Source organism: Diabrotica undecimpunctata, chromosome 1, assembly GCF_040954645.1.
Source record: "Diabrotica undecimpunctata isolate CICGRU chromosome 1, icDiaUnde3, whole genome shotgun sequence".
NCBI classification, from domain to species: domain Eukaryota; kingdom Metazoa; phylum Arthropoda; class Insecta; order Coleoptera; family Chrysomelidae; genus Diabrotica; species Diabrotica undecimpunctata.
The window spans coordinates 87,437,170-87,460,057 of NC_092803.1; the positions used below are offsets into that span (position 1 = coordinate 87,437,170).

A 22,888-nucleotide genomic window follows, 5' to 3' on the forward strand; every position below is an offset into this window, starting at 1 on the left:
TCTTTTGTTCAACAATTAAAATGTATTGCTATACTTCTAGATGTTCCAATACAATAAAGGATAATAAACATAAAGCACAGGGTACAAAATTTTATTATTTTCTATGCGCTAGTTATTATAAACACATAAGCTATATTACAATTAAAAACTATGACCACTATGAAAAAAATACGGTAGACTATGACTACATTTGTGCTTTAGCACTATAGTAAGAACAAGATAAAACTCTAAATTTCTACATAATTATATTAACAAGAAATTAATAAAACTTTTGTTCGTTATTAGTAATTTCGTTATTTTAGAATATATTATGAAAAATGTTGTTGATATTACAATATCAGATGATAGGAATACAAAAATAAAAAAACAACTTACCTTTTCAAAACAACAATCAATCACTTTATTTTATCATGAAAAATTTAAAAATTGCAATGTAATTGAACCCATTTTGTGAGCTATAGTTACATTGATACTTATGTGGCAATTAGCTGTCTTTATCACCGTATCGTATTTTCATGATATTTTTTGTAGGCAAGCGGTTTAGTTTGTGTAATATAATATCCCCAATTCGTCTCATAATATTTAGTTTTCAAAACAGGTGTTACGCTAACTTGGTCACATTTTTTAAATAACTTTGCAGTACATTTGAAAATAAGTCGACAGTTTTGTTACTTGCTCTTACTTCTAAATTGACAGATCAGCTGTTTAACTGCCTGTACTGAACTTTCTTTCTTATTTTGCAAATATATATAAAAATTAATAAAACTCTGACATACCGTTGATTAAAATATTGGATACCCTATACTATTCAATCAACGGAAATACTAAGATCACACGGGAAGAATATTATGGGTTATTTCTGGTTTCGTCACAATTTACACTGAAATTACTAACAAGAGAGTGCTCTTACTTCCACGTTCAAATTGATATATAGAACCAACAGATGATAGTCATATACCATCAGTACTAATAAAATGGAAACTATCAAATTAATGTCAATTTCATTTAATCAAACCTACTAACCTTAAAAATGGTCATTTAAGGAAACCCGCCTCAAAAACATTGACAATAAATTAAAAATAGTTTAAGCGTTATAAAAGTAACAGAGCAGCAAAGCTCACAGCATGAGAATAGTGCCTTGTACTTTTACATAGCAATTTGTTCTCACAATTTTATAGTTTTTCGAAAAATGAACTCCGATTAAAAGATTAAAACGTCAAATAAAATGTAAAAACCTATTCATATTTTTAAATATAAAATCTTCAATTTAGAAATTGAACATTCTTAATAAATGTATAATCTAATATTTAAGCCTGTTTATGTTTTACAGACTTGGACAACACTGAACAGACAAATATTTATTCTTTTATATACTAGGTTCTAAAAAAAGTGTAGGTACTCAAAACGAATAAATATTATCTACCAAGTGTTTTATTCCAGTTTCATATGAAAGCACTAGATCTTAGATATTATAAATTTCGTCATAGGTGCTAATTTGAAATGAAAACCAAATGATAGAGCATATAGTGAAATATAAATATCTTAGCCCTCTATTGCCCGACTTTTTTTGTAAACTTAAGAGAAAATGTTTTAATTTGTATATGTGCTCAAATATCCATCCATTTACAACTAGTATTTTTTTTAGATTTTTTAAATTTTGTTTGGGGAGAGTTTTGGGAGTATTGCCTTCAGGCAACTGTGGGCAGCAAAAACTAACGAATTAAGTTATATACTTATTTATTATGCCAATCAAAAAAACAAATATTTGTAGTTGTAAAAGATAAAGCAACTTTACATTTATCGCACATTACTTTGGAAGTATTACAGCATCCTGGTTTTTTGCATCTTCCCTTTTCTTGAAAATACGGGCCAGTCGAAGGTTTGGTCAAGCCTAACTTCCTTCGGTGGTACAATAGCAGTAGGTCCTCTCTTCCGTTTTTTTACAATTTCGTTCTCAATTTCACTGAGCCTGGGACGTCCTTTGTTTTTGATCTGGTCAGTTCTTGCTAACAGTACGCTACATAAGTGGGACTTAAACTGTAACAAAGGCAACTGATTTTTCTTTCAAAGTAATCGCAACCACGACAATACAACAACCAGCTGTTAACAACAGCTAAATCCAGAAGGTGAAAAAATATTTTTAGATACCACTTTTTAGATTTTATGTCTGTTCGGTAAAGAGCAATTAGTGAATCCATAAGATCGACACCTCTCATAAATTTATTATAAAATTGCACTGAATTTGGACAGCATACAATAATTCTTGATTTTTGTTTCTTATCCCACCTCTTGACTAACGAAGTAGGCTCAGAACCAACAAATGTACTAAGCAAATCCAAACATTGCAGTCCACGTTTTTCCATTTCATTCTGCAACTGAATGCTATTAAACCAGTTGTCAAAATATACTTTATAGTATTTGTTTGGTTCGACTATCTCACACAATCTTATTACTACATTACCGCTGGTGTCTACATTAGTTAATGAAGAGAATGTTCAACAGTTCCTGTATATAATTCCCAGTTATAAACAATACCATTGCTATCACGCAAAACAAATGCCTTGTATCCCCATTTTTTGGGTTTATTCTTCATATATTGTTTTAAAGAATGTGCCCCTTTGAATGGTATCATTTGTTCATCAATACACAATTTTTCACTCCTAGGAATACTCTGAAAATTTTGAAATGGACCGTTGATGAATGGTCTAATTTGTATAACTTATCATTATTGTTGAGCATATTTTCGTTATTATTGAAATGAATTTTAGTTTCTATTTCTTCCCAGCGATTCCTAGATATAGTGTCAACTATTTGAGCTGGTCTAAATTTGCTTCGTACAAATCATCTTTATTTTCCATTTTATTTGATCCTGGATCGATTGATATCTGAGTACCTATGGAAAATTCATTATCACTCTCTTATTATCACTGTCAAAGTCAGAGTCTTTGGATTCCTCGGATATTTACTGCTTTTCCCGTAGAACGTTTTTGTATCCATCCTAAAAAATAATTTAAAATAATATGGTCCAGTGTGGATTCAAAATAACATACCTGTTTTTTATCACAGTACTGAAACAACACAATAAAATAAACAAATTTCAACGGTAATCAATATATAAATGCTGATATAATGCCTCGGTATATATTTTTATATAAATTGTACACAATTTATAACAATAGATCACTATCGAAAATACAAACTAATAAGGCAGTCATGTCCATTTGACATACTGTTAAACATTTCCATATAGGTTTCGTCATAGGTTCATAGAGTGTATTAAAATGTATAACCAAATGTTGCCTGAAATTAACAGAGGGCATCTTAGAGTCGGAAATTGTTTTAAAAAAGTTTTCTGCATCAAAAACTCCTTTGTTGCCTTGAGTACACACGGGGCTATAGAGGGGCTATATAGCTATATCGCGCGAGGATAAGGTTATTGATGAGGAAAAAAAGACCTATCACTGAGGAAGTGAGATAGTAATTGGCAAACGCAAAGAGCACTATAATTACATTAAATGAAATATGCATTACAATCTATCATGATACACATATCTTGATACACATGAAACAAGACAATTAATAAACACGTTAATAGAATCTTAAGAAATAATAACCAAAATTTAACTTTTAATACGCAAAAGAAATACTAATATACAGAAGATACACAAATTAAAAAACGTTATCCACTTATTGTACGCAAGAGAGATACCTCTAGGAAAAATCAAAACGATCGAGAATTTATACCAAAAAAACACAATCAAAGTAAAAGTAAAAGAAGAACTAACCGACCCTATTGAAGCTGACAATGGGTTGAGACAGGAATATTCCCTGAGTCCTCTATTATTCAACCTGATTATGGATGAAATAATAAAAAAGTAAAAACTAAAAAAGGATACCAAATGGAAGAAAAACAAATAATATATAATATAATATTAATCTGCTGTGCAGACGACGCAATACTACTCTTTCAAAGTGAAGATGATTTACAACGTACGCTGCTTCAATTTCATACAACCGCCAGAAAATTTAACATGTTAATTTCCCCAAAAGAGACAAAATGCATGGTTACTACCGCAAATTTACTAAGATGTTAATTGGAGCTAAAAGGTCAGATAATAGAACAAGGGTTGGAGCTTAAATATCTAGGCATCACATTATCTAGCTAGGGAAAGCTCGAAACTGAAGTGAAAGATCCAGTGAATAGAGCAAACAGAGCCACAGGCTGCTTAAATGAAACATGAAGAAATAAAAATATCGGAAAAGAAACGAAAGGCATAATTTACAAAACAGTCATCAGACCAATAATGACATACGCGGCAGAAACAAGACCTGATACAGAGAGGACAAAAAAGATTGGGAAACAGCAGAGATGAAAACACTTAGAAAAATTGATGGTAAGACACTATGAGACAGAGCTAGAAGTACAGATATACGACGTAGATGCAAGGTGAAGAACATCAAGAACTGGTTAAGAAATAGAAGAGTAGAACGGAACGATCATATAAGCCGAATGACAACAAATAAAACAATAAAGACGGCAAGAGACGGTTAACCCATAGGAAGACGATCAGTAGGAAGACCACGAAAACGATGGAAAGGCAACTTACTGGAAGCACAATGAAAAACAGACAGAGTTATGTCTATATAAAAAGAAAAAGAAGAAGAAGAAGAAGATACACAGGATAAACATTAAAATAGCTGCAAGAAAGATAAAATAAGTCAACCATATTAATGTAGAACAGCAGAGGACAAAGTGTTTAGAGAAAATAATGAATGTCATATTAATGTAGAATAGCAGAGGACAGAGTACTTGTCATAGCTTTCGACAAGTGCCCAATTGAAAAAAGAACACAGGTCGTTCAAAAAAGACGGAACTCTAGAAAGAAAACAGAATAGATTTAAAAAAATAAAAGCATAAACATGTCTTTTCCTACTTTTTTAATATTGAAGATACGTAAATAGAACATTGAATTAAAATGTAAACTTTGACATCTGTGATAAACCCATCATCTGAACAGTGGCGCCAACAAACTTATTTATTTTCCACAAAGAGGCTCTTTAGAACCTAAAATTATTACTATACAAATCTGATTCGACATATCGTCAAAAAGTAATACACGGCATGTAAAATTTAAATTTTTAATAAAAAGATTACGCATTACTTATGGGGTTTAAAGAACGAGCCTTTAGGAAGATTGGAGTACTAATAAGACCACCGCAATCGGTCATACCCCGGGTAATGATTAATTAATTAATTGGCTAATTCTTCAGTCACCCCTTTAATATGATTTTGTCAAATTGGTCCTTTTTAGGACCAACTATTCTAATAACATATGTCTATAACTGTTAAGGGTATATCTAAAAATCAATAAACTTTACTTTACTTAAATTTATCAGACATATGAGTTAACACGAATCTGACTAATTTCTAGTACAGGAAACACATATAGGGACTAACCTAGGGTATTTGGTATATAGCTGATCGCTGAAAACCACATTATAGATATAGACATACTATTTCTGTCGGAAAGTAAGAAAGGACAAAACCAGTCAGCTGAGAGAACCTTTTAATGATGTGGAGCTTGGATCCACCATCTACATATTTAATGAAAAATAACACAACTACCGACCTTGAGGATCTGAGCACAAAGCTTATTACGCAATCTGGACCAAAAACACTACAATGACTTATCCAGATGATGAACAACTGTATTCAAATTAGGAGATACCCAAAAAATAGAGACAAGCCAAAGTTGTTACCTTACTTAAGCCTGGCAAACACTCCAACGACCACAAAAACTATCGGCTAATATCTTTATTTTATCAGCTATTCAAAATACTTTTGCACAATATCGTTAATATGATATCACCGATATTAGAAGAAAAACTTAAATTAAAAGACAAAAGTGGCTGTAGACAGGGAAGATCACGTACATCACAAATACTAAATCAAAGACGGGTACGAAAAATATCGGGTATCAGGGGTGGTATTTTTCAATCTAAATGCCGCTTACGACACCTTAAATTACAGAATATTTCTCCAAAAACTATATGATATCCCCTTACATAACAAACTCACTTATATTGTCTGCGTATGCCTCCACAATAGAATATTTTTTGTATCACTCAATGATAAGAATAGCAGATGAAGAACGGTCTCGCTTGGGATAGCATAAAGGCCCCTACACTGTATAACATTTACACAAACGAACGATCCATACCGGTAGATACTAGAACTTCTATTATATAGACGATACACCTATTATTACACAATAAAAATAAACAATGAATCAATTTTCAGCCAAAATCCCTGAACAACTCATGTGTGCTCCATTAATCTCCCTAACATAGACGCTTTCACAAAACTGAACATCCAATAATGTCATGAAATTGTTGAACGTAGACTTCATATAAATTCCTTGAAAATAATTTGTATCGCACAGGGTCAGTCACAGATCATTGTTTAAAACAAAAAGGTAAATTGAGGACCAGAAATAATATTTTTCGCATGCTTGTCAGCTAAAAATGAGGTGCGCGTCCTTCCGCCCTTAAAACATAGACGCTTGCACTATATGCATCTGCTGCCGAATATACCTTGTTAGACAAATTCTTTCTTTTTGTGCAGTTTTGTGTAGTACTACCCATTTTAACACAAAAATATCTATTGTAGCTCTTAACCATATTTATTTTGAGATAACCTTTTATCGAGATATATATATAGTACACAAATAAGACCAGAACTAAAATAATAAAAAAGCTTTATACAAGATATCGCAGAAGATTGGATGAAATAAAAGTAGTTTTTATTAATCGGATGCTTACATAAAACGTACAAAGACATACTCACGTAAACAAAATATATTACGAAATTTCTGTAATTAAAAAAAAAACATTGAGTTCGGCATTTAACTAATAAAATTATATTAAATAAAAAAACAACATTTTTAAAAATGCAGAAAAAATAAAATTTCCTATGCAAGCGAACATTCCATTAAATAATAAGCCCAAATCCTTTTGTATCTATATACCTGTTTTTAATGAACCAGTTACCTCTTAGTACGTAGTTATACCATGTAATAAGATATCCTTTGTTACTCAGTGTAATGCGTATGACATTACACTGTCTACGAACAGTAGATAAAAATAAGGAGCCCATATAAACCGCTCGGGATATATGTTGAAAATATAAGGTATAATCGCACAGTTGCCAAACTCTCAGAGCTTACTTAAACCGATAAACCTATGGTTCAATTATACATTGAAGAAGATCTCAACGACCCCTATAATATATACACGTGAACTAACCGATATACATTTATGATACAGGGGTATTTACGGGCTCCAAAAATTTTTTATAAATTATTAAACTCTACATGTTGATGAATCGACAGAACCAATATTATGGAATGGTCAAGTGAGCTCCGTATATCGGTACCCACTTGACCACGGAGCTCGATTGAACCTGAATTTTAACATGGGCGGAGTCCACTTTATGCCGTAGATATATATATATATATATATATATATATATATATATATATATATATATATATATATATATATATATATATATATATATATATATATATATATATTTATATATATATATATATATATATATATATATATATATATATATATATATATATATATATATATATATAAATGAGGCTACTTTGTGACACTTTTTTAGGTTTTATGATGATATAGTACGTACACTTTCGGTTTATTATAATTTTAAAATATTAGCTGAAAGCTCAATCTTTCCTCTATGTTCAGTGAAAACTATAATGCGTTATATGTTATAGATATCAAGAAAATGTGAAAAAAAAACGGTTGCCTGTAAAGTCGGTTTTACGGGCGAAGATTTTACGTGACAACGTCTTTTTCTCGGTAGAATATTTATTGATATGAATATTATTAAATTGCACAATAGGAACAAGGAATTGAATGAAAATAAGAATTGCACAAATTTTAACTATAGAAATATATTTTGTTTACTAAAACATTGTACATGTAAACTTAAACTTAACTAATTTCTATTTTAGTGATTTTGTTGAGGATAGGACGATGATAGGAGAAATAGCATCGCACCAGCGGACCGATCATGTTTGAGTGGGAGATAGACGCAAGGCATTCGCCGGTCCGGCGGGCCTCTCTCTCGTTCGGTGAATCATCGTAACAGACGTGAGCGGGCGTTACACTTTTTCATGAGTGACTTCGAGCCACAACCTAATTTAAGACGTTGTCACGTCAAAAAAAAGTTGTCACAAAGTCACCCCATGGGTAGGGGTTTCTTTGTGACACGTAAATTTTTCTGTGATATTTATATGGAATTCTAATTGTGGCACAAAGAAACACCCGTACATGGTTTAGAAAGAAAAATTATAATAGCAAATTAATAAAAAAATTATATATTGGTAGGAAATAAAACAGATATTAAAAAAAAACATTTTATTTTACGTAAAATTAAACAAAAAAATATTTAAGAATATGTAACGTCATTTAGATAAAAAAAAGCTGAAAAATACGGGCAACTAAATAAAAAGATATTATAAAAACTTTATAAAATCCCTTGGGTTATTCAAGTATAGGTATCATTTAATTCTGGAATGTCAAATAAAGCTCGCTTTCCTCGTTGCTTTGGAGCCTTTATGGCCATAATCATTTCGTCATTTCTATAAAATATTTCGTCCTTCTTTTCAGACCACTACCAAAGCAGACATTGGTGATTTGGCCAGGAAAATATTTTTCTTCGAATTGAATGACTACATACTTTCCCACTGACTTGTCCACTGCTTCGGATATTAAAATATCTTCTGAAGATAAAATCCGTAAACTAATTTTCAAAACCAAATCTTAACTGTCTTTTTCTTTCCCCTCCCCTTATCTTCTGAAGTATATTCGTTTTCAACGCCAGAAAGATGTTCATTCCATGAACTATCATCACTTTCCATATATTCAGGTTCGTGTTCATCTTCACTAGCAGTATCTGAATCATATGAATTATTTCTCTGGCGTTTTTTTTTGGGTTCCAGAGGTTCCAGGCTGAGAATTAGCATCATTTTCTTTATTTACAGCAGGGGTAATATCGTTGTTAAAGTCACACTGCTTATACTTTTTCCTGGTGGAACATTCAAACGTTTTTTTCTTCTAATCTGCCTTTCTTTGGTGGTTTCCGTTCTTATATTGGTTAGATGTTCAATAAAACTATTGCCAACATTTTCAGCTATTTGGACTTCTGCTGTTACAATACGATTGCATAAACGATCTAAGACTTCCTGGCGATCTAAAGGAAAAATTCCAGTCTTTCTAAATCCGGATTTTAAATTGTTAGCCGCTCTCTCATCTAATTGGTTTATCAGATTTTTTAAAAGACTAGGAAACTCATCTTTTGGTATAGAAGAAAGTCTGTTACCGTGATCACTTGTCTTCCATGTATTCAAGATCTTCCGCCATTTCTCCTTCATAGGAAAAAGGCCACGTCTAGTAATTGGAGCAAATACGTGGTGTTAGGTGGTAGTGCTATAAACCGAATGTCATTAGCTTCACATTCTTGAATGACTTGCTGATTTAAATGTGAGCTAAGATTGTCACCTATGATTCCCTTTCATCCCTCTTGTCGTTTTAATAATGGAAGTAGTAGTCGTAGAAACCAATCCTCAAAAACTTGGTAATCAAACGATCCAGAAGCTGTCCAATTATATCGTGCATTTATAGGCCTATTTTCAGTCCAAGTGTTCCACAGTTTTTGCGATTTATAATTAATATAAAGTGGAGCTAATTGACTCTCGGCATTTCCACATATCATTAAAGAAGTACATGCTTTAGACGCGTTTCTGATACGTTCAGGATACTTGGTTCCTCTTTTAGTTATTATTTTGCTTTGTCCTGGGTCATCGACACAAGGATCTAGGTACACCCCAGTAATATCTGCCGGAAAGCTTCGCGCATGCGCAGTTTGGCATTTGGTGTTATGTTTGTGTAGTAAAAATTATGCGGAACACGGAACACGAACAGTAGAATAGAACACATAAATAATAACCAGTGTTGCCAATCGGCGCATAATTATGCGATTTGCGCATAATTTAATTCCCAGCGCATAATTTTCGCATCCTTCATAAAATCGCACAATTTCGCATAATCCAGCTAAGCAAAAGAAAAAGCCAAGGCCAAGCCACAGCTTACAACGTTTATAAGAAGAGTCCGCGTCTTCTTTTTTCCTTTAAAAAAAGATGTTTGTACTGACCTGACATTTTATAGTTATACAGCATTAACTTTAGCAAATAAAAATTACTTTATGGAAGAAAATTTCCATTCTATGGCGGCATTATATCGAAAATAAATTTACAACATGTAAAAATTGATTTTCGGCCACCTGAGTCACCTTCATTAAGAGTGGTTTAGGGTTAACCCGGGAGTGGACGGGTGGTCTGAAAAAGTCACCTGTGGAGTCCATCAGGACCAAAATTTAAATGACTTACAAATTTCAGATAACATTCACATAATGTTTTTAAGTATTTTGTCGGTTTACGTGTCTATTACTTAAGGACCTTATGTTATTCTATTTTTGTTGTTTTATTTTTCAAAAAATATAGGAATTAATCTAAAACCTTTAATTTTCTGCTTTGTTTAACTTTTATTAGCACTTGGTAAACAAATGTTTTCCAAAATTCCTACAGATGTTTTATTAAAATACAAATATTAACCTACACAAATTTGGTTATAACAATAAACAGAAAAATTCTCTGCTCAAAATACAACTTTGAATTTTACTCCAAATTGTTCTCTGTGCATTCAGAGCAACATGCTACAATGTTCTCCATACACAACCAGGACAGACAAAATGTGCAAAAATATCGCGTTTTCTATCTTTTTTAGTATTTGCAATTTCTTTTTTTTATTGGTGGTCATTTCTAATGGGCCTGGTATAGGGGTATTTGATAAGTGTAATGCTGGTTGTTGTACAACTCAAGCTAAATGAGGGTTCAAAGCTTTCCTCATATTTTATTTTGTCATATTCCTAAATCTTTCAAATATTTTTCAGCAATGTTTAAATTCTTCTGAATTGTTTTTTTTATAATTCGAACGAATTGACAGCAGCAACATTCATGAGGCCATAGAATAATACCATAGGTTAACATCTAGAAGTGTATCTAACAAAATTATAGGAATCTCTATTCCTTACTTTGTCAGATCATAAAATGTAATAATTTCTATATATGTAATAATTTGTAAGAAACCGAAAAAAACTGCATAACAAGTATATGAATCTCAATTTCCCATAGTAACAGGAGTAGGCGGGTGAGGTCTGCCAAGACATATTAAATATCTCAAAACCAAAAAATAAATTTGTTTTAAAAATTTCACCATTATTTGGAGGGAGCAATTATTGAAAGGTACTGAAAAGGAAAAGGTCATTTGTATAATATAAATAACATTTACATTAAAATCATTTTTCATTCTTTGTAGTAAGAATCTAACTATAAAGTGCCCTGTTATTCCCCAAGCAAATATTTCTCACCAGAAAAATCCCCCTATCTGACAATACCCAATCAATACACATTGAAGGAAAGGTTTCACATATATTTGAGTAGGTAGGTACTTCACATTTGTATTTACAGGGATTTCACATTAAATTACATATATAAATATAAGGCACAAATTGAAAAAAAAAATTAATTATTCAAGTGTACTTCTTCAACTGTTACTTTGTGTGTTGTGTTTGTGCAAAGAAACTAAAAAATATATAGAAAATGGATAAGTGGCTTTTCAGTTTTAAGGTAAATATAAAAAATAGTTAAAAGTTACAATCATTTATATATATATATATATATATATATATATATATATATATATATATATATATAATAGAGAAATCACATAAGCATTAACCATAACTAAATTTGTACCTTCTAGGATGCATGTTCAATAGTTTAAAATAATTATTTTTTGTTCACATCAAAAAATCATTTCCTATACAATAATTAATGGTACTTATTGGTTTTTTTAAGTACCATATAGTTTACAATATCTTTATGCTTCTTCAAAAATCAAAATTACCAACATATACCTGCTGTGAATGAGAGGTAAAAGTTCAGTAGATTTTGTATAGATCTTTTAAGCTTCTTAAAATTAAATTTTGTGTTTTAATAAAGCAAATTGTTTTTTAGAGTAAACATCAGGAAACAGAGACAAATAAGCAGAAAGATTCCCCAGTACCACTTGATGTAGAAAAGCCAGGTTGCAGTCATCAAGTTGAAGGCTCCCCTATTTATCCTGCTCCCACACATTCTCATATTATGAGTGACAATGGCGATACTATGGTAATGTATTGAAGCAATTGATAATTTTATAAAAATTACATAAAAACACAGACTTCATATCGTATTTATTTATTAAAATTATATAGATAATATAATTAAATTAAACTATAAACTACAAATATCAGATATAATTACAGAAATTAGGTATAATATGAGAAAGATTTAAAACTACTACAGTAGTGAAATACATTTGTATTTGACTTTGACTAATATTTTATTGATTTACACCATCTAAATTATGATTATATTTTTAGAATGATCCTACACCAGCAAAAAAGAAAATAAAAATAGAGAAAGCATCAAAGAGTGAAAAAAAGAAGACTTTTAACAGCTCTTGGAAAAGTGTACCACAGTTTAAGAATTGGTTAGAAAAATCAATAAAACAACCATCATCTGAGGGTAATGAGTACGCCTATTGCAAGGTATGTGATTGTGATATTGTAGCTCATAAAAGTGTATTACTAAAACATTCAATAAGTGAAAGGCATAAATTAAATTGGACAAAAGTGGCGAGCAATACTAAACTCACTGAATTGTATAAACCAAATGCTGATGATGTAGCTGTAAAAACGGCAGAGTTAAAGTTATGTGCCTTGTTGGCAAGCAATAACCTGCCATTTTTATTAGTAGACACCCTAACTCCTTTAATTCAAAATATATGTTATGACTCGAAAATTGCTAAACAATTACACTTAAAACGAACCAAAGCTAAGTCAATTATTTGCAATAACTTGGGGTATAATTTTCTTGAAGAACTATATATTAAATTAAGGGAGCCAGGATGTTTTTTTTCTTTGGTTATGGATGAAACTACTGATATTTCAGTAAAAAAGCAATGTGCATTCACTACTATAATTTATGAAAATAATTCAACCAAAACACAATTTTTTGATCTTGTCGAGGCTCATGGATCAACAGCTAGTGATTTATATGGTATTCTAAAGAACTGTTTAACTTCAAAGAATATTCCACTGACTAATTTTGTAGGGTTTTCATCAGATACCACCAATGTTATGGTTGGAGAGTTTAACTCTGTATTTTCCAAGTTAAAAGAAGAATTTCCACACATAGTATGCATTAGATGCTCATGTCATATGGCACATTTAGCTACATCAAAAGCCTGTTTAAAATTACCTAGGCATGTGGAAGATCTGCTACGGAACATAGGCAGTCATTTTAATAGGAGTGCTTTGAGGAGACACAAATTTATAGAGTTCCAAAATTTTTTTCAAGTGAAAATTCACAAGATACTCTCTCCAGCCATAACAAGATGGTTATCTATTAAAGAATGTGTCGATAGAGTACTTGAGCAATATGAGCCACTTAGAGCATATTTGACAGAGTATGTATTTGAAGACCCGTCAATTACAACAGAAACAATGTTGGAAACCATGTCAAATTTGTTCACACCGGTGTATCTAGAGTTTATGTCATATTCTTTAGGACTAATGACAGATTTCAATTTACTCTTTCAGTCAGAAAAACCACTTCTTTGTAAGGTTCAGCCACAAACTGAAACTCTGTTGAGAACGCTGTGTTCTAATTTTATAAAGATGTCTGTAATAAAAAGAACCAACGACATATTTAGACTTAACCATGAAAACCCTACAAATTTTGTTAGTTTACATGATATTTATATAGGAGTTGCTGCAACAGAAAGCTTGAAAGAATTAAAAAAAAAGCCAAATTTGAACCAAAAAGAATTTGATAGTTTTTTTAAATGTATTTTAGAATTCTATATAGAGTTAGTTAGTAATATTAAAAATCGATTCACCTTTAACGACCCTATCTATAAAATAATTTCAATATTGGATCCCAAAATTGCACAAAGCTTTGAAATAAAATCATTACAATGTGTAACTAATCAATTCCCTATTTTAAAAGAATATGTTAATATTCAGGAGTTAGATAATGAATGGAGAAGACACGCTTTATTAGACTTTGAAAAATTAAATTTAAATTCAGATGACTGTGAGCAATATTGGTCTCAAATATTTAATTTAAAAAATGATGCTAATGCTTTTTTATTTCCGAATTTAAAAAAAACGCTACAGCTACTTTTTGTTTTGCCATTCTCTAATGCTAGTGTAGAACGTATATTTAGTGATTTGTTTAACATAAAAAGTGACAAACGGAATTTATTAAACTCTTCAACAGCAAAGGCTATTTTGGCAACCAAAGCAGGAGTTGAAAAGAATGGCGGTTGCTTAAAATTCATACCATCCAAAAAAATGCTAGGCCATAATACATGGAAAGACAATCAGTAGCTTGTATTTTAATATAGTATGTTTCTACTTTAAGTATACCTATGTTTTTGTTTTAATAGAATAATTTACATTAGTTTAAGATATTTAATCTGTTGTTTACTTGTAAGTACCATTCATAACTGATTATTAAAGCTAAAATATTACAAATGATGTATATTTTTCAAAATATCCTATTTTCCTGATAATATTTTAAGTAAAGAAAATAACTTGGCAAATAATTTGCAAACTTTTATGTCTTCAGTTTCTGAGGAAGACAAATTAGTTGAACATGTTCTTTTTGTATTCACATTTTACCGATCTGAGGTATATGCAACAGTTTTCAATTGCAAAGGTACATTTTCTTTGCTGATATGAATAACAGGAGTATCATTGTTATCCTCAAAAGCACATAAGTAAACTCCTTCCACAATAAGTTGTCTCTAGGAAACATAGAAAAATACCATGGAGGAACTAGACAGGTTCATCAATTGCTCATGACACAGGACACAGTACATAAGGTATTCTGAAATAAAATAAAAAAAAGTTAAACTACATAATTATAAAAAAAGTATTACAAATATGTAGGAAAGAGTCATAATTATAATTTTTATTGTATTCAGTTTCCATAGATATTTTACTAGAACCTTGCAGTTCCCAGTTGCCACTTTAAGAGCATATTTTCATATGCCTATGATGATGGAATAGTTCTTATTCTTAGTACCATATAAGCATTAAAAAGTGAACAGGTTCCACAATCAAATGAATTGTAGTTAAATAGGATAAAAATATATATAATTATGTACTCACCTATTAAAATTAATCCAGTCTAGATGCGCCATATTCTTGTTTTTAAGTTATAACATAACCATCAAGGGCAAGGGTGTACCAGTATCACACACTTTTTTTGGGCATTTCGCATTTTAAGGCACTCTAACCTAGCCAAGCTTTTATATGACAGTTAACATACTCTTAAATCAACAAATAAAAATTAAACCTCAATCCTACTTATTTTCTTTTCAGTTTCTTGTTTATTTTGTTTACCATCATTTACCATTTTGTTTATTTGTTTTGTGACTGTGACACGCTTTCAATCCATTTTCAATCATGATTTTCAATCACTATTACAATGACAACTGACAGGACGTGACAGATGACAGTAAGGACATAAAAATAAGGTTTGTTTGATGTTTGTTGATTGCTTCACACGTTTTACAACACAGCGCATAATTTTGGACAAAATCGCATAATTTTTGACAGGGAGGTGCATCTTTCCATGCCCAGCCATTGGTAACACTGATAATAACATAACCTTTCTTTTTGCTTCAAAGTTTATTTTTTTTAACTACTAGAATATGAATGTAATATCTATGATTGCATAAAAAATTATTGTTATGTTAGTCAAGAAAGTAATGTAATGATAAAAGTTGTGTAACGACTAGTCCAAATCACGTTAATCCTGTGACCGGCCTAAAAATAGTGAAAAGCTTATCTTCAAAGTTTGGGGAAAAATAAAAATGGGACAGTGTGCTGGTTTTAGTCGGGTAAAAAGGTGTTTGATAAGCGAAATGCAACATTTACAGGAATTAGTCTTTATACGAGCCAGAAATCTGACTAAAGCTTTTTTTTTGAGGGACCTAGCAAGCACAATGAAAAGAACTACCTAATTATTTTTTAAACTATCTAGAGAAAAAGCCACCTTTACTGACAATAATCAAAATATGATCTGTTGTGTTTATAGTGGTGAGAAAAATTGTGATTTGCCAATAATCCTGTTTAACACTTGTGGGTATATTGATTTAATGTGCTAATGTAATATTTAAAAAGTACCAAGGTGTTTGATTCTACCCCTTCAAGTGAATGTGCCAATTTATTTTGTATCAAAATTAAAAAATATGTAAAACACATAATGTAAATTAAATTTATTTGACTTTTTGTTTTGATTTCTAGTGTAGGGTAAACTACACAATGTGATTGTTATAGATAAGAACTTATTAAGTACCCAATTCCTCTTAAATTGTTTTAATATAGTTTAAGTGTTATGGGGATTGCCCAATGCTTACAAACAGCACCTAGATTAGATTTTAATTGTAGCTTCATCATTTTGTATAATGTTTATTCCTAAGTGTTGTTTACATGTACATGTATTTTCCAAAAAAATATTAGTTGAATAATCAAATATTTATTGTGAATTATATATACCCTAGAAAAAGGATGTAACTGCATTTTTTTAATGAGATTTCTCTTTGGTTTTTCTCAATACATATTTACTATTAAGGCACATTATGTATTTATCAGGCAACTTTTGCATTTTATATAAATTGTTGTTGGATATTTTTCAGCTCTTGGAGAAATTTTGTTACAAGTCACTTGAATTTTGTTTGAGATGCTCTATATTTGAATTAGTTTGGTATATTTGGTCTTTTAAAATCAATAAACAAAATTATGACTATTGATACTTTCAACAATTGTTTATCTAATAATTTCAAAGACTGGTACAATATGGGGCCATTTTTTAACTTCGAATTGTATTTTCTGTTACTGATGACATACGTCGTTAAAATTAAATTAAAAGTTTAATTCAACAAAGAAAATAAATATATTCATAATATATTCATCCATAGAGTCTTTATATACAGTAAGTGTCTACATATGCAGTCTTTTCTGTGAATGTGTTAAAAAATGAAATTTGGACTGATATCTTCAGAACTTAAAAATTACATGAAGTTACTAAGTACCCTTTTATATATGAACATTAAACTTTTGTTAAAGGTGAAATAAAAACACACTTTAGACTTCTTAAAATATTATTAAAACAGATATGTACAAATTTATCCATTTCCACACCACAGTATTCTTTTGAGAACTGCTGTAGGATAAATGGCGCGTTAACTTTTTTATTATAGTGGGAAGTTTTGCCAGTAGCCCTATTATACTAACTGATTTTAAAAAGTATACCTATAGATCACAAGAAATGTTTTCTGTATATATATATATATATATATATATATATATATATATATATATATATATATATATATATATATATATATATATATAGGCATCCATAATTATACCTACCTATATAATTGTCAATTTGGGTGTATTAATTGCATCGCTAAACTATCAATTTCATCAGCTGATGGTACTGAAAGTATTTTCTTCTTTTTCAGAACTTTCTTAGTTTTAAATAATCGTCTCTGAGGTTCTATATTTTTGTTACCTGGAGTAGTCATTGGAAGTGGGAATGATTTGCGATGAGCTTGATTATTTCGAATTGCTTCTAAGGTTGGTTGTATAGGAGCAACTATTGTTTTAATGGCCTCAATTTCCTCCAGTGTTTTTGTGTTAAAAATAAGTTCCTGGATAGTTTGGGCAAGTTTTTTTTGTTCTTCAAAAACAACTTGTGATTCCTTTTTTTTGGTGCTCAGTGCCATAACAAGGTTTGTAGTTTCTTCTGATTGGTCAACTTCATTTACATCAATGATCATTTTATCTAAAAAGTGTCCTTACTATGTTATATGAATATGAGATTAGGTAAGTACAAAATGTTATTACAAAAAAATAAGAAGGTTTATTCTGCACTATTGTAAAAAAAACGTAATAAAATTGTAAGTTTACCCACCTGATAATACTTCTTTGACTTCTTTGCAAATATTTGTTGGGTTTTGCTGTCTAAACTTGCATACTAAGTGAATATGTTTACACATATTCCACTTAATACTACAGTCTACACATGTATAATGGTGAATACACACACCACATTCACTACATTCAAGCTTGCATGTACATTCTGACTGTAACTCTTTCACAACATAAATTTCATTACTTGAAGCTGATGGCACTATCCAACCAACATCTATTGCATCAACTTTACTTATATCCAGCATTTCACTTGTTTTATGTCTTTGTCTTAATTCAGATAATTTAGTGCACACTTTCCCTTTATGAACTATGATAAGTCTTTCAAAAATTTTGTCTCGCACAAACTTTAATATTGCACTGATGGCTTTGTCTAATCTTTTAACATATTTTCCATTAAGATATATGTGTTTAATGGTCCTATGAATCCTCTCTATATGCATGTTAGTATTAAGACCACTAAAGAGTCTAAAGCAATATGCCCAATGTTCTGCTTTATTTACATAATGTTGTTGAAAATAGTAAGCAAATTCTACAAATTCTGGGCTTCCTTGGCAAAACACCAAAAATTTTTGAATTAAGATATTAAAAGTGGCTATATCTCTTTCTTGCAATAACATTCTAAGCATTTGGTAAATGAGAATCTAAAAAATACGCGTTTTAAGTCATATTTAAGCACATTTAAGTATCTTTACCTTTTTTTCCTTATTAAGGACTTTTTGTAAATTTTTTCGCCAAGCCCTATCTACATGCCAAGAGCAATAAAGTCTAAAAGTAATATTAAAAACTTAATAAAAATTCTAAAACTACAAATTAAGTATACCTAAATTCAGCAGGATGCATCACTTGTAACCAAGCATTATAATAGGCTTCAGCCATATCTGACATGAAGACTCGAGGCTTAATTTTTTTCCCAATTTGTTGTTCAACACGTGAAAAAAAGATTTTCATTATTTCAGCATCATTCCTATTAGAAATGCACTTGGATAGCCTTCTCTGAGATTATCAAGTATTGTATGAAGCTCAAATCCATATCCATTTAGCCCATGGGTTCCATCCATACAAATACAATCATCACCAAACCTTAAAAAATAAATTATAAAGATGTAGGTAGAAGTACAGTTTACAAATATGTCAAGATACTTAAAAAAAAACAAACCTTAATAATAATTCCTTTTGTCCTTCAGTCATTATCATTAGCAAAAAATCTTCTTGCTTCAGTTGAGGGTACTCATTGGATAAACATTCTTGTGGCTTATAAAATAGAATGGATCCACTTACTTAAAGCTCATTTACCCAAGCATCAACGCTAATGGCATCATTTGCATGACGAATAGCAGATCTGTTTAGGTTAAATGCTTTTTCAATATTGTATAGGTCTTTGTTTGTAAGTAAATGGGTTCGCTCCAGTTGACAGTTAGTAACTGAATCCCGTACTTCATCTAATATAGACTGCAATGGTATTTTTGCAGCTATTTTGGATGCAATATTTTGACGATCTGATGTTGACAGAAAAAGATGCCCCATATCTTCTTGTAATTTATGTCCAACATGAGTATTACAAAATTGTACTGTACATTTAGTAGCCTCAACTGTCACACACATTTCAGCAGGGCAATACCCATTTATTTTGTTACTCCCTTGTGTTTTAAGAGATCTAATATTTTCCCCTCTTGTTCTAATATTTCCTGATCTATGGCATGTATATTTTATTTTTTTGCAGTTTATACTCTTCTTAAAACCATGCATATTTACAAATGAGGAGAAAGTTTGCTTTTCAGTAGTCATTTTCCACTCCTGAAATTTATCGAATGTTTGAAATATAAATGTTTCACTAGCAACAGTCAAGGAATGTTCTGTTTGGTAATGGGTAATCAGATATTTTGAGGATGGTCCTGTAAATTGACACAATGGACACTTTAGTTCCTTTTTCATTACTGCTTGCTGTGATCTTTGGTGGATAATTAATTTTTTAAACATGTCAAACTCAGCATTACATTGTTTGCAATTAAATTTTTTCTTAGCAGGAACTAAGTCTTGCAATTTCTCTAAAAATTAAACAAAATAAGTAAGTAAGTAGGACAGGTAGATAATAAGGTAGTTTAATGGCCTGACACACTGCAACCTTTACAGATCTATTGGGAACTGTTTAGCCTGTCTCTGTCTTGGCATATTTCTCCACCACTCAAGAGACTTGTAATTAAGTAGGAGTATATAGCAAAAAAAATTTGTATTCTACCTGTATGTTTTTGTTGTATATGCATTCTTAAACTACCAAGCTTTACAAATGTAGCCCTACATTCTTCGCATATAAAAGTCCCATGTCCACCTTTAACCTTTGGCGCCAATATATCAATTTTTTCTAAAAGAATATATAACTTGTAAAAACTTTACTGTCTAATTATGTCAGGTTTGGCCCTGTGTTCTTACCAAGAAAAGAAATTTGGTACTTACCTGGATGCTTTCTTTTTACATGCGCCCTTAAATTGGACGCTTTGGAAAAGCTCACGTTGCATTCAGCACAATGTACCATTTTGCAGAGTTCAAAATCCTAATCCCAATGTCCAATGCCTTACTTATATTAATAAATAATATGAAAAACAACAAAAAACTGAAATCTCTTAAGACCTACTCCAAAAATAAATGAATTTAAATTTGAATTTGACATTTGACACAAAAAATTCGCACAGAAAATCTTGACACCAAATCCTTAAAGTGCGCTTGCGCGAAGCTTTCCGGCAATATTACTGGGGTGTACCTAGATCCTTGTGTCATCGACAAGATTGGTTTCATCATAATTCCAAATGTTACGTGCAGAAATGTCTTGTAACTCCAACTCAAAATTATCAAAGAAGTTATTTATCATTTCTTCATCAGTCTGAGCTCTAGCATGTGATAGATTTTGATCTATCCTCTGAGAAAGTTGCGGATGTCGTTTTAAAAATGATTTTACCCATTCTACTCCTGGCATATTGTCTTTAAAGGGTTTAACATTTTTGCCTTGACGGTCTAAAAACGATTTTACAATACACCGAAGGTCAAAAGTGGTTACTGGAAAACCGAAAGCTGATACCGTGATTAAATGGACTGCAAACACATTTTCCTCCTCTTCACTAAACACTTTTTGCGCTCCATGTTTTTTGGTGTGGCTGTTTTTAGTTTTGAGCCATAAAGTACTATTTCGGTGAATGTCTTATTTTTCTGCAGCACCACGAAGCGAAAGTCGTTTATTTCTGATATCATCAAGAGCTTCTGCTAACTTCTCTTTGGTATAATTGACATAGTTTCGACTCCCAATCTTTCTTATATAGATTTTTGGCATTTTATCTAAAAATAAATTAATATTAGTATTTTAATCAACACACAAGGGGTTACTTTGTGACATTCGATGTGTCACGAAGTAGACCCTGTGTTTGTACTTTTTTTAAATATTTTCATGAAACAACGTTAAAACAAACTAATAAAAGACAACATTTTAGAAATAAATTGGGGCAACATATTGTGTTAAAATATAAACTTACTTTGGTAGAAATATCTTTTAATAATTCTTCTGGGCAAGACAAGATTTGCGCGCCAAACCAAAATCACCTGTTTTTACGACGATCAAATCAGCTTTGGCATGACGAGCGAAGATGCACTGAGAAATTTGGTTATTGTCCCCTAGATAGCGCACATAGCCTACTATTGAAATATGTGACACAAAGTAGCCTCACTTTACGGTATATATATATATATATATATATATATATATATATATATATATATATATATATATATATATATATATATATATATATATATATATATATATATATATATATATATATATATATATATATATATATATATATATATATATATATATATATATAGATCTAGCGGTTAATGAGAGCTCCGTACTAAAACGGTATTATACTAGCTCCAGGCGAATATACACCGTGTATATTATTATCTGGGTAGCGCTTTATGTGGACTCCGACCAACACGTCGGATTAAGTGGACTCTGTAATAGGTTAAAACACTTTTGGGATCCGTATACATTTCTTTGCGTACCCAACTAAACTCCTCCGATGTTGCCAATAATTTGATTAGTCGTAGATTTTTAAATTTTACAGCAGGTACGTTTTGGAACTTCAAATTTATTTAAATATCAATCAATTTAGTCATCGAGAAAATTCACAAATACGTACTTGGTTAATGTAGTTAAATATTTTAATAATTATAATTTATATTACTTGCTTTAATTATAGATAAACTGAAATTAGTGTCTATTATAAACTTTGAATAGGCAAGTGTCCATTTTTATGTACTAGAATTTTTTTTTAATACATTGGCACTGAAATATTTATTATATTATAAATGTACTTTCCGATGTTTCGATTGCTATAGTGTATGACTTACAATATTTGTTTCATCAAGCAGTAAAATTTAAATTATAATAATTTATAAATCAATCTTAAAATTATAATTTTTTACTGTCTAATTTAAATATTTCGATTTTTTAATGTAGGGAATTCAATATACTACTATACTTTAGATACACATAAACACATAGATATAATATTTCGGTGTCTTATGGTATAATTTTAGCCAACATATCTATTACAATTACATATAATATGTTCGGCCTTATCGTTTTAAATACTTTGTCGCTTGTGCAAGCTATCATTGTTTTCA

At 30.7% G+C, this 22,888-nt stretch overlaps 3 protein-coding genes across 5 annotated transcripts; 1 reads left to right on the top strand and 2 right to left on the bottom strand.

Moving 5' to 3' along the window:
- The first annotated feature begins 11,656 nt into the window (after nt 1–11,656).
- On the top strand, nt 11,657–15,088 carry LOC140451183 (uncharacterized). The gene is made up of 3 exons (XM_072544918.1): nt 11,657–11,783; nt 12,174–12,326; nt 12,581–15,088. The coding sequence occupies exons 1-3, from the start codon at nt 11,757–11,759 to the stop codon at nt 14,591–14,593; spliced, it is 2,193 nt and encodes a 730-aa protein (XP_072401019.1). The 5' UTR covers nt 11,657–11,756; the 3' UTR covers nt 14,594–15,088.
- Nucleotides 14,959–21,923, bottom strand: LOC140451190 (uncharacterized). Of its 3 annotated transcripts, none has more exons than XM_072544932.1 (6): nt 20,666–21,923; nt 19,035–20,573; nt 18,907–18,979; nt 18,195–18,855; nt 15,380–18,065; nt 14,959–15,095 (listed from the first exon to the last, which is right to left on the bottom strand). In XM_072544932.1, exons 2-5 carry the CDS (start codon nt 19,160–19,162, stop codon nt 17,662–17,664), a joined length of 1,266 nt encoding a protein of 421 aa, XP_072401033.1. In that variant the 5' UTR covers nt 19,163–20,573; nt 20,666–21,923; the 3' UTR covers nt 14,959–15,095; nt 15,380–17,661. The 3 variants fall into 3 exon arrangements, with proteins under 3 accessions (XP_072401033.1, XP_072401025.1, XP_072401029.1); XM_072544924.1 differs by having other exon boundaries at nt 19,035–20,259; nt 20,451–21,923; XM_072544928.1 differs by having other exon boundaries at nt 19,035–19,294; nt 19,371–21,923.
- Nucleotides 19,493–20,744, bottom strand: LOC140433057 (uncharacterized). The gene is made up of 2 exons (XM_072521124.1): nt 20,666–20,744; nt 19,493–20,259 (listed from the first exon to the last, which is right to left on the bottom strand). Exons 1-2 carry the CDS (start codon nt 20,742–20,744, stop codon nt 19,493–19,495), a joined length of 846 nt encoding a protein of 281 aa, XP_072377225.1.
- Nucleotides 21,924–22,888: the final 965 nt, after the last annotated feature.

Coding starts and splice junctions, on each gene's coding strand:
- LOC140451183 (XM_072544918.1), top strand. CDS start 11,757: ATGGATAAGTGGCTTTTCAGTTTTAAG. Junction 11,784..12,173: donor AGTGGCTTTTCAGTTTTAAG/GTAAATATAAAA, acceptor ATTGTTTTTTAG/AGTAAACATCAGGAAACAGA. Junction 12,327..12,580: donor GTGACAATGGCGATACTATG/GTAATGTATTGA, acceptor TTATATTTTTAG/AATGATCCTACACCAGCAAA.
- LOC140451190 (XM_072544932.1), bottom strand. CDS start 19,162: ATGAAAATCTTTTTTTCACGTGTTGAACAACAAATTGGGAAAAAAATT. Junction 18,980..19,034: donor ATGCATCCTGCTGAATTTAG/GTATACTTAATT, acceptor TATTACTTTTAG/ACTTTATTGCTCTTGGCATG. Junction 18,066..18,194: donor AGTCAAAGAAGTATTATCAG/GTGGGTAAACTT, acceptor GACACTTTTTAG/ATAAAATGATCATTGATGTA.
- LOC140433057 (XM_072521124.1), bottom strand. CDS start 20,744: ATGGTACATTGTGCTGAATGCAACGTGAGCTTTTCCAAAGCGTCCAAT. Junction 20,260..20,665: donor TGTAAAAAGAAAGCATCCAG/GTAAGTACCAAA, acceptor TTTAATTTTTAG/AGAAATTGCAAGACTTAGTT.